This window comes from Bubalus kerabau, chromosome 4, assembly GCF_029407905.1.
Source record: "Bubalus kerabau isolate K-KA32 ecotype Philippines breed swamp buffalo chromosome 4, PCC_UOA_SB_1v2, whole genome shotgun sequence".
Classification (NCBI taxonomy): Eukaryota; Metazoa; Chordata; class Mammalia; order Artiodactyla; family Bovidae; genus Bubalus; species Bubalus kerabau.
In genome coordinates this window covers 93,956,394-93,968,635 of record NC_073627.1, presented here as the reverse complement: position 1 = coordinate 93,968,635, position 12,242 = coordinate 93,956,394, and the positions used below count along the sequence as shown (strand labels likewise).

The following is a 12,242-nucleotide window of genomic DNA, read 5'->3' as shown; positions in this document are numbered from 1 at the left end:
AGGTGTTTTCAAATGTAAGTGATACCTTCTCCTTTACTGTCCTTCTTTCTTCTGGCTAGAATGCAGACATAATGGCTGGAACTTGAGCAACCATTTTGGATCCTGGAGGTGGAAGCCACATACTGAGACTGTGGAACCCAAGGTAGAAGCAGTCTGGATTCCTGGTAGCTTCATATAGCTATATCAGAGAGAAATAAACTTCTGTCTTGTTAAAGCCACTGACATTTTGAGTTTCCTGTTACAGATGAATCCAGTATTAATAAATGCACTATCTGGAGCCTATTTTCTAATTAGGTTCTTCTTTTCCTTGATTTTCATAAGTTTTTTGTAATTTAAGAAAACTACCCTATGGCTATCATGTGTGTTGCGTATATTTTATCAGCTTTTCATTTCAGTTTTGCAATGGCAATTTTCCAATGTTTATTTATTCAACTAATTAATTCAATTAATTAAGTATAAGTTTTTATTTATCCAACTTTTGTCCCTTTTAAATATACATGAGTGTATGGATATATTTACTTTTCACATTCTCTCTGTTTGTTTGAAAATTTTACATTCTTAAGATCCAGGGGGGAAATGGTCTCTTTGGAATTTTCTGGCCATTTCTAGTGTTCTGTAGTGTCAGGTGTATCAGAATTGCCAGGAAAGGAGCAGACTGGGAGCACAGGGGTGTGAAGGGACGTAGGAAAAGAAAGAACAAAGGCTATCTGGGAAAATTCTTTGATTCTTTTTCCAACCTCAATCATGTCAGGAAATCTAAACATCTAAGAGAAGAAAATGGGAATTGTTATCTTGTCAGGCACAAGACATCTTTGAAGCAATTTAAAATTAAAGTTTAAATGTTATAGTGTAATTTAAAACTTCAGCACTGAGTGTAATCTCTGAATGTAACAACATATAAGCTTCTTTGGTGAAAGGGCTAGAACTTGGATTTTATGTAAATGTCATAAAATCTATTCATTTACTCCAGTACTGTGGATATTCAAGTGGACTATAAGAAACCATATTATCGAAAAGAGAAACATCTATTTTTAACCTCTAGTACAATCTACGTGCTTTTCTTTTCCACTTTCACAGAGATTTGTTGAGCCCTTGCTGTCTTTATGAAATAGCTCTGGATATGAATAAGCCTGAGGCTGTGTCTTCTTTGGGTGATGTGATAAGGTGGTGGCCAGGCATAAGGGGAGAAGAATCATGGATCAAGAGTCGGATCCCTTTGCACCGCTTAACAAACTGTGCAACGTGGAGCAGTGCTTGCCACTCTTGTGATCCCTGGTTCTTGGACTATAAAATTAAGAGTAGCAGTACCTTCCCCTTGAGCGGCTATGAGAATTGAGATAATGCCTGTAAAGCTAAACCTAGCACAGTGCCTGACATTTATGTTCATACATGTTAGTTCAAAATTTGGAATTTATTATCACTTGAGAAGAGTAGAAAGAGAGGCGAAGGAGAGCTACTGTATGTTATGCATTTTTTTGGTATATTATTTCATAATCCTTGTTAACAGCTCGATGAAGGATTAGTCTTCATATATAATGGATAAGATGCAGGCTCACACAGGCTAAGAAACATGTCTTAGATCACATAGTGAGTACATGGCAGACTCAGAACCTGAGGCCTCTTCAGCTTCAAAGCCTGAATTCTTTTCAGTGCACTGTGCTACTTTTAATTGCGACATAATCTGTATATACATGAAATAACCAAATATAAAATATAAAACCAAAATCATGAAATAATAACATGAGTGGTTTGTTTATTCATTCATCAGTTGGAAATCTTATTTCCAGATACTCTTCTAAGTGCTAGGAATACAAAGCCATGATTCCATTACCCTAGGTGCTCATAGTTTTCTGGGAGATGAATGAAGTAAGTGAAAACATAAAAATGTTCACAAAGGAATGCCAACATGTGATTGAATGTAGCAGCTCACTGCAGTTGGGGAAGCGTGTGGCAATGAGCTGAAAAGGGCTTACAAGGAGGGGAACCTTGGCAGAGTCTGAAAGGTAGAGAAGGCACACTCATCCCACAAAGGAGAGAGGTGTATACCAGACAGTGAACAGACCGGAGGCAGGTGTGAGCTATGGAACATCTTATTTCCTGACTCACAAGTCCATGTAAAGTGAAGTGAAGTGAAAGTCGCTCACTCGTGTCCAACTCTTTGCGACCCCATGGACGGAATTCTCTAGGCTAGAATACTGGAGTGGGTAGCCTATTCCTTCTCCAGCAGATCTTCCCGACCCAGGAATTGAACTGGGGTCTCCTGCATTGCAGATGGATTCCTTACCAATTGAGCTATCAGGGAAGCCTCAAGCCTATGTAATAATCTGCAAGTCCATGTAAGCAGATTATAGAGTACAAGTGAGGAAATGCTAGACGAGCAGGGTAGGGCAGCAGTGTGCTTGTGAACCAGGCTGCAAACAACTGCATGTCACATGGCAAAGAGCATGCTTATAAGGACGGCATAATCCGATTAATCTACCACATTAACCAAGTCGTTGAGGCTGAAACTGAACCAGACTGACTTAAGAACTCTGGCTTTCGAACGAATGTGAAATGTCTGCTTGAGGAGTAAATTGCTGTGATGTGAATCGAGCTGGTTATTAGTATCTTCTACCTCCCTTTTCTGATTTGTTTCTCCCTCTATGATTGCCCTTTCTTTTTAATTTCTAGGTGCCTAAGCTTCTCAGATTGTGTTCTCTCTCTCTGGAGACTCTTTTACAGGGCCCTGCTGACTCACATATCCCCACCTAGCCTATCTTGTTAGTGAACTGAAGATGAAACTGGTCTGGATTAAGGTTTTATTTTATTTTATTTTATTTTATTTTGTACTAAGGTTTTAATAACTTAGGGAGGGAGGAATGTGTAAAATATTTCTACAGGTTTGGTATTGGTAACTCAAAGTTATAATTGATGGCTTCAAGGAATAAATATTTAATGATGTGCTAGCAGGGATATATATATATATTTGTATATGTTTATATACACACACATATATATGTATAGCAAGTGTATGTGTGTAGCTATATTTATCAGGTATATGTGTATGTGTGTGTGGTTGAATGAATAAGCAGATAGATAGACAGATATCTGAGGTACATAACTAAGCATTCCACAAGAGAAAACCATACACGTAATTATTGTCAACTCTGACTGTGTATCCTATGAGGCCTAATGGCAAAAGTGGAAAATAGGTAAAATTTGGTTAACTAACTTGAAGCATTCAGAAGGAAGAAAATTCTGTGTTCTGATTACTAAGACTCTAGTGATAAGAACGTATTAGGAGCTAAAGTAGAAATGGCAAGGGAGCCTCTTCATAAGGCCCTCTTGTGGGTACTTTGATTCCTTCATCAGTTTATGTAGAGCTGCGTACTCTACTTAAAATCAGTCAATAATTTACAGAGCTTAAAACATCATCATGGAGGTCGAAGTAATAAAAAATGTATCACAGAATTTAATTGAATGTAGCCACATCATCTAAACTATGGTTAATTTTATTATCTGTTTGGCTTTTTTAAAGAATCATCTGCAGTATGTATTCCTTGCCCTTAAGAGTGGCCCATCTATATCCTCTCAAAATCTGAAGAATTTTGTTTAGGAACTCTGATTATGGGTTAATGGTATTCGCAAAACTTAGGTGTTAACCTTATGCCACACATTATCATGGGTTGCAATCATGGTGGACATGTAGAACTTCAGAGCTAGAAAGAGTCCTGTTGTTCAGTTACTAAGTCATATCCAACTCTTTGCAACCCCATGAACTGCAGCACTCCTAGCTTCCCTGTCCTTCACTATCTCCTGGAGCTGGCTCAGACTCATGTCCATTGAGTCAGTAATGCCATCCAACCATCTCATCCTGTCTTGCCCCCTTCTCCTCCTGTCCTCAGTCTTTCCCAGCATTTGGGTTTCTTTCTGAGAGTCAGCTCTTTGCACCAGGTGGCCAAAGTATTGGAGCTTCAGCTTCAGCATCAGTCCTTCCAATGAATATTCAGGGTTGATTTCCTTTAAGATTGACTGCTTTGATCTCCTTGCAGTCTAAGGGACTCTCAAAAGTCTTCTCCTGCACCACAGTTCAAAAGCATCAATTCTTTGATGTTAGGCCTTCTTTATGGTTCAACTCTCACGTCCATACATGACTACTCTGGACCTTTGTCGGCAAAGTGATATCCCTGTTTTTTAATACTTTGTCTAGGTTTGTCATAGTTTTTCTTCCAAGGAGCAAGTGTCTTTTAATTTCATGGCTGCAGTCACCATCCATCATGATTTTGGAGCCCAAGAAAATAAAATCTGTCACTGTTTCCACTCCACACCACCCCCCCACACCTATTTGCCATGAAGTAATGGGACCAGATGCCATGATCTTAGTTTTTTGGATGTTGCATTTTAAGTCAGCTTTCTCCCTCTCCCCTTTCACTCTCATCAAGAGAGCTCTTTAGTTCCTCTTCACTTTCTGCCATTAGAGTGGTATCATCTGCTCTTCGTTGTTTTAGGCAAAGGACGTGAGACCTAGGAGTACTAATTCACTCACCTAAATGACACAGCTGAATTGTAACAGAACTGGGAGGGGAAAATATAGTCTTCTGATCTCTAGTCCAGTACTCCTTTCACCATACTATTTGCCTGGCATAATCTCCTTGCAATACTATTCAGGCTTACTAAATTAAATCACTCCTCATTTTTTATACTACTGGATTCTGGAAGACTTAACTTTATCGTAAATGCTGCATGGGAGACAGATGGCTTAGAGACAGTCTTTGTTTTAGAAGCCTTGGTCTGCAAAGTGACTTTGATATATAGACAGTTTAGTCATTATCTTATTATTACACTAGTGCTGTATTTATTTTTGTTGTTAAAAAACACCCTTAGAAAATGGAGCTATTTAAGTCTTGAAAAATGGTTAATGGACATGTCTAATTACTATATTTCATAAGATTTTTAAAATACAGAAATTTAGTAGATATATTTTGTATTGTGAATATATATTTTAACTGATGGACTATAACAGCTCAGATAGAATCATTTACAGCTTATTAAGTAAATAAAAGTGCCTCCATAAAGATTCACATGACACCTAGCTTTTATTTCAGGTAGCTAATTTCTTTTTAAAAAATTGCCTAAATTTTGATTTACATGAGAGACTATCAGAACACCTCAGCAATTTAAAAAGTAGCTTAAATGACCACAGATTTAAAATATAACATCAGATGGTGAATATTAACTTTTAATGGTCTCTGATAAAAAGTTATTTAACTGTCTCTTACTCTGTGTTATATTAAAAGTGTTATATTTCTGAATATTATTTACAACATATTTACTTGTTATTTTAACATCATATTTTCAAATCAAGATCTCACCAGAATTTTTGCTAGTTTGTTTTTAAGCTATTAAGTGACTTAAAATCAAATTTTATTGTATTTCACGGAAAAGATTATTTTCTAGCGGTGCATGCAGTATAGCAAATGACCTCAGTAACAGAAAAACAGTTATTTTCATTTACACAAAAGTAAGTCTGTTTACTTGATGGAGGGTTTGTCTTTCGAGGGGTGCAAATCTTCGAAGAAATCTCTTCTTTTTTTCCATTAAAAAAATCTTAATTGGAGGATAATTGCTTTACAATATCGTGTTGGTTTTTGCCATACCACAGCATGGATCAGCCATAAATATATATGTGTCCCCTCCCTCTTGAACCTCCTCCGACTGTCACCCCATCCCACCCCTCTCGGGTGTCACAGAGCACCAGATAGAGGTGCAGGCCTGGGACAGGCTTGTGGACACAGCAGGGGAACGAGAGGTTGGGGCAAATTGAGAGAGCAGTCTTGAAACATATGCATTACCATATGTAAGAGAGATAGCCAGTGGGGATTTGCTGTATGATACAGAAATCTCTTCTTCTTAATGTTGTTTTCCATGTTTAGGATGTATAATTTCTTTAGTGTTTCCAATCAGAATCTCAGGTACACAAAAAGTGAGACTCTGGTTTGAAATTCTAAAGACATACTCAATACCCCATTTCAAGGTTATTTGATCAAAAAATTTATATTAGAAATAAAAAACGCTTTCAGGCAACATGATGGAAAATAGACATAAGAAAAAGTAAGACGAGAAAAAGTAGAAGAGGTGCCCCTTTGTAGAGTTTAAAATCCACTGAATGTATTAAGGGGAAGTGAGCAGTTAAATACCTTTCCTAAAGGATAACCCTCCTCATGTGTAATGTGTTAGGTCAATGGACTCATAAGAACAGAAAAGGAAATTTCAAGTACAGAATATGGATTTGAGTAAGATACATCTAACAGGAGTGGTTGGTCAGTTTGGCACAGTTACCTTTCTCTGTCTAAAGCATCAAGAAGGAGATTTTCTCAGAGAGTAGCTGAGCTTCCTTGGTCTGATTCTGCACATATACAGTTTTCTTAAACCAGAATCTGAAGTATAAAGATGTAACAAGAAACTTGTGAAGGCTTGCCTGCCAATACTCTTTGATCATAATAAATAGTATGATTGCTCTGAGTTTTATTATGAAGAGAATCAGCCCCACCATCTCCTGCTCTTCCATTGTCCCTCTTACCCCCAGGTCTGGCAGAATCAGTTAGCAGATGGCATTGTAGTCTTTACAGCAGCAAAATCGATCAAGTAATAATGCTGCCAATTCAGATGCAGGGCTAAAAAAAAATCACCAAAGATGGTTCTAGCAGCAGGAAAAGTGCAGGAATCTATACCTCCAGCCTCTGATGTAATGAGATGCCTCTGTTCTGGTTCTGAACTGATCTAGTCACCCATTAAGGTTGTGCAAGTGAAATCTCATCAGCGCTTCTAAGCAGGGTCAACATATGACCTTGGGAGTTCTTTTCTTTCAGCAAGGATAAGCTAAATCCTCTCCTTCATAAAGCCATTTGAGTGGCCATTTTAGGTGGTTTTTTTTTTTTTTTTCTTTTTAACTTCCAGCAGAAAAAGAGATGATTTCCGTCAGCTGTAGGCTTGCAGTGGAGAATCAAGAAATCAAAAGAACGGAGATCAAAGAAAATTGCTGAACTAGGTGTTAGATGCAGCCATTGATTTTTCTCCAGTTGTAGTTTTAAAAAAAATCCACAAAAATGGTAACGCATACAACAGTTGAATTTCTAATATGTTTCTGAAGCCAGAGATTGCTTCCTTCACGCTTTCACATGTAGAAGCGGTTTTGTATAACATGACATAATAAAGCAGATCCTTAGCATTCATGCTATTTTGTTGTCAAAACCTTAAGAGAATCTACCAAAGAGATGTTTTGTTATTAAAACCTCTGCAATATAAATGTGTTTTTTAATGGAGACACTTAGGACTTGACTTATTATTTCAGCAACATTTATTTACTGGGAATCTGGAAAATTCTGACATACAATTGATTACTATTTTTCTCCTATCTATAAATGCCATAAAGTAATACCTATCTGCTTTACTGGTAAGACTTCATTTATGTTAAGGGTTAACTACTGTTTACTGCTGTTACTTAAGACTTAAATGTATAGCTTCAACAAAATATTAATTATGTTTTTAAGTATTTCATGAGTGTGTGGGTTTCTTAAGTTTGATTTCCAACAATTTCTGGGTAGCAGTAATGTTTTAAAATATGTCACAAACTGTTTTCATGTTGCATTCCCATATCTTGATATATGATTTCCAAATGCTTATAATAGAACAGTCGTCACTAAAATAGGGTGGTGGCAGTATTGTTAAAGGTAAAGACAAATAGTTCATTTCATTGGCATTTTATATGTTGGTATGCTATTTTCTATAGGGCGCAAGGATTGACTTGTTTTTCTTTGTGCTGTATTGTTCAATTAAATAAGTCAGGCTGATAACTTAAACACACAAATATTCATAGTTATGAATTTTCTAAGCAGTCTAATCTCCTAATTATATAGCATATATTATAGAGGGCTTCCCAGGTGACTTAGTGGTAGAGAATCCACCTGCCAATGCAGGAGAAGCAGGTTCGATCCCTGGATCAGGAAGATCCCCTGGAGGAGAAAATGGCAACCCACTCCAATATTCTTGCCTGGAAAATCCCATGGACAGAGGAGCCTGGTGGGCTACAGTCCAGAGGGTTGCAGAGAGTCAGACACAACTGAATGACTGAGCACACACACACATATAGCATAATGAAATAAACATTATTGTTAGAGTTGGTTTCTGTAATTTGCCAGTGGATGGAAGAAGAGGCAAAAATGCCTGCTTGTACTGACTTTTTGATTCAATAACTTGATAAAAGTTTTCTACAAAGTTTTAGTGTTTAGCCCAATTCCTGATGTCCCAGCAAGTTTTGGATGTAGAACAAATGAGGTTCAATCACAACTTGGAAAATAATTTAATATTTATGTATTATCATATAGATTATTTAAATTGCCGTTTCCACCCCATTTCATATTATGATTCTTGGTCCACTTCTCTGTTTATGGGTTTAGACTCTGTTGGAGTTGTCAAGTCTATGTTTATTGTTTTCTCCTTTTTGTATCATAGACAGGATCACGAGACCATTCAAATCTCTCCATTCCTTCGAGAGCTGCTCTTCCTGCTGACACAACTGATGTTGGGGACTTTTTGCCATTGAAAGCTGAACTTGACACAACTTACACTTTCTTAAAGGAAACACTTATAAATTCTGCGCCCCTGGCATCATCATCTAACTCGTCTCCAGTGACAATGTCTGCTACTGCCAAGCGACCAGCTCAGATTGGATTATGACTTTATGAAATAAAAAGCATGCAGGAAGAGTTAACAGTACAATTAAAATTGTTTTGATGGGGGATTTTCTTATCAGTTGAATTTTGTTTCAGCTCAAGTGGCCGTGGGTTTTTAAAAATTGTGTGATATCTTGATGTGTTCAGGTATCTATATCTCCTCGAATAATGAAATAACCAACTTTTTTTCCCCTCTAAGTTTTATTTATTATCACAGTTACTCATTTTTATGTAACATATTTTTAAATGTTAAAGAATGACACATTTTAGGTAATTTCCTTCAGACTTAAAAAAATCAATAAGCCATTTTAGTCTCTATCTATCAAAGTTGTTTCATACTTGTCTATTTTAAAGCAGGACTGCAATACTTTAATAGGATTGAGAGAGCTATTTGAAATGTATGCCAATGATTCCTGTCATTTCATGGCAGCCCTGCCATGGTTCACTGAGCCCCCTCTTCTCTCTTGTCAGCTCAACTGAAGACAAGCATTTAGTTGCAAACTTTAAGCAGGTTGTGCAAAACAGAAATGATGTGACTGCTTCTCCTCCTGCACAATAATGTCACTCCTGGTCAATGTGAGAAGGTCAGGTTGCTCCTTGTAAAGCTACATGATACCACTTGCCCATTTGAACAAGTTAACTGCTGCATCTGGTCCCTGCAGGCATTGAAAACGCCTCCTTTTTAGCAAGCCTGCTTTTGATAAGAAAGTCGAGCACTTGTGCTGGGAAGATGTCTGTGGTGCGTTTAGGCACTTTTTAAGGACAGTTCCCACACCAGTACAGCAGGTAACGTATTTAGTATAAGCTGAAAAACTTCAAGGTAATGGCTGTTTTGACCTTCAAAATAGACTCCTTTTTTGTTTGTGTGGTTGGTAGGACCCAAGAGTGACGCCCATCTTTGATGCTGACAGAATTTAAAACAAGGCCATTGCCCTGCATTTTCTGCCTTGTAGCACACAAAAGTAAAATTGTATGTCAGGCCGAGATGTCGGGGAGCTGACAAGATGCCCCAGTGACATTTCAGCTAGAAAGAGCAAGTGTCTTGCAACCAAGTGGTCAAATATCAAATAATAGGTCAAGCAAGAAGGAGCTGAGTTCTAACCACAAAGAGGTTTCTGGGAACTTACTTGACAAGCTTTTGGGTGCTTTGTGGCTTGACAAAGTGATGTTCTGTTGGGTATCGCTAGACAGACTGTTCTTTATCGCCTTCAGAAGATCAGACATTGACATTGATTAAACTCTTTAACCCTTAAAGGTTAAATCCTTGCAGTTTGCATCATAGTAAGTGAAGAACAAAAGGCTATTTGTAATACGTTATTTGTTTTTGTTTTAATCATTTAACTCCCCAGTGATATTAACTTCTGATGTGAGCTGTACTTTCTGATGAGTTTTGATACAAAAATCCATATTTTATATTATGTTTCATTATGGAGTTTCATTATAGATACATTAGAAAATAACTATGTATTATGGAATCTATATTGTCTTAACTTTACAGTGACATTTGATTCAAATATACCCAATTTTTAAGAATTTATTAATTGGCCTTGGTAAATAAAATTGGTGTACTATTTACATATTAGCCAAATCAACCAAGTGATTTACACCTCTGAGATAACACAGCGCTGTGACTGTCATACTGTGTCTTCTCCTAGTGCTGGGCCAGTATAATAAGCTTTATATAAATCTTTAGAAAGCTATTTCTATGAAGTAAAATTACATCTTTAACCAAATTTCTCTTAATTCTTTCCTTGGAGTTCTTTTTATTAACCATTCTGGGTTTTGAATATTAAAGAGCATGCCCTGTTTAATGTAATATAACATGTTTGAAATTCAACTTGCAAATTTCTTATAACACAGAAAATGCTGTTGTTTTTATACAGATCATAGAATAATTTCTGCATGTTTCAAAGTACTTTCTTTTGCCGTTCCATATAGTAATTAAGATATTGGCAATATAGGTATCAAATACGGTTCATATGACATCATTGAGCTTCCAATTTTCACACTGTAGAAAAACAATGTCACCTTACATCACATATATGTCTGGTGTGTGTATGTTTGTGTTAAATCTGTTTCCATATCCTAGTAATTAAAGGGGAAGGAGCACCTTTGTAAATTTTGCCTTGGACAGACCTTGGTCTTCTTGCCTTAATTTTACAGTCTGTTAATGGGATAACACCAGAAATAAATGTATATGTCTCTCCATCTATGTGAGTATCTGATTTTATAGATAAACTTTATATAATTAATTCTGAACTATAAATTCAAAAAGATTATTAAATCAAATCAAAGCATGTCACATTTATATCCAACTAGATGCTAAAGGCCAGAGACTGAAGGATGAGCCTTCTGAGCAATCATTAGTATTCACTACCAAATATAGTAATTTTTATACCATATGCTTTTTTCCCCAGAAGTCAGACCCAGCAGGAGGAGGAGATTTAATGACATATCCTATGGAGATCTGAGAAACTCTAGACTGCTTCCGAGCACCTCAGTGACCAATCGCTGCATATTTGAGATCTGTGTTGTGTTGACGAGGATGGTTGCTCTCTCAGCTTCTTTAGTTCCTTAAGAATGATGTATAAAATAGACTTTTCTCAGGAGGACAACTTCAAATATTTTTGGAAGGGAAGAGATTTTTTACTTTACCCTTTAGCATGTAGATTTTCTTACCTCTGTGATCTAGAAAAATACTGTATCATCCATCACCATCAAAGGGATTCTTAAAGTTATTGTTTTGGCACCTAAATCATGCTTACTTATTGAGATTTTTTGCCAGCATGTTTAACATAAACATTTTAGACTGATGTAATATGAATGCAAAGAGGTGTACGAAATTGAGAGAATTGCCAGAAAGTGAAAGTTGCTCAGTCATGTCCGACTCTTTGCGACCCCATGGACTGTAGTCCATGGAATTCTCCAGGCCAGAATACTGGAATAGGGGATCTTCTCCAGGGGATCTTCCCAACCCAGGAATCGAACTGGGGTCTCCTGCATTGCAGGCGGATTCTTTACCAACTCAGTTATGAGGGAAGCCAATTCAGATAACTGCCAATTCAGTGATGATTTAAAGACAAAGGTAAATAGCCTCTTAAATAGTAGAATGATAACTTTACCAAATGTCTAACTTTACTAAACTTGGCAACACTATTTATTTCACATTTATAATATCTGTTATCAAGTGCTCAATGAGAGCATTACTATTTTCATGTTACTTTATTTACCAGTTAGAGGTGATTTCCATGGCAATCCAGTAGTTAAGATTCTGCACTTCCACTGCAGTAGGTGTGAGTTTGATCCTTGGTTAGGGAGCTAAGATCCCCCAACGTGTGGTGCTGCCCCCCCCCCCAAAAAAGTGTATTTACAAGTTATATCTGAATTCATTCTGTAGACAATACTGAACAATGGTAAGTCGATCTTATTTTACTATGCACTTTTTATACACTAGTTTTTTAGCATAAAAAATGGAAAGTAACATATTTGTTGAGCAACTATTCTATGCCAGCTATTATAGCAAAACTCTAA

General features: G+C 36.9%; 1 protein-coding gene across 18 annotated transcripts in view; it reads left to right on the top strand.

Moving 5' to 3' along the window:
* Window positions 1–10,919, top strand: part of CCDC171 (coiled-coil domain containing 171) — a 341,946-nt gene extending 331,027 nt beyond the window's left edge. For 17 of the 18 annotated variants that reach the window (XM_055578017.1, XM_055578008.1, XM_055578010.1 and 14 more), the window contains one exon: window positions 8,491–10,919. In XM_055578017.1, the coding sequence (XP_055433992.1) occupies window positions 8,491–8,715 (225 nt within the window). In that variant the 3' untranslated portion in view covers window positions 8,716–10,919. Of the gene's footprint in view, window positions 1–59; window positions 143–8,490 lie in introns of all 18 variants that reach the window. The other variant, XR_008713515.1, reaches the window with a different exon arrangement.
* Window positions 10,920–12,242: the final 1,323 nt, after the last annotated feature.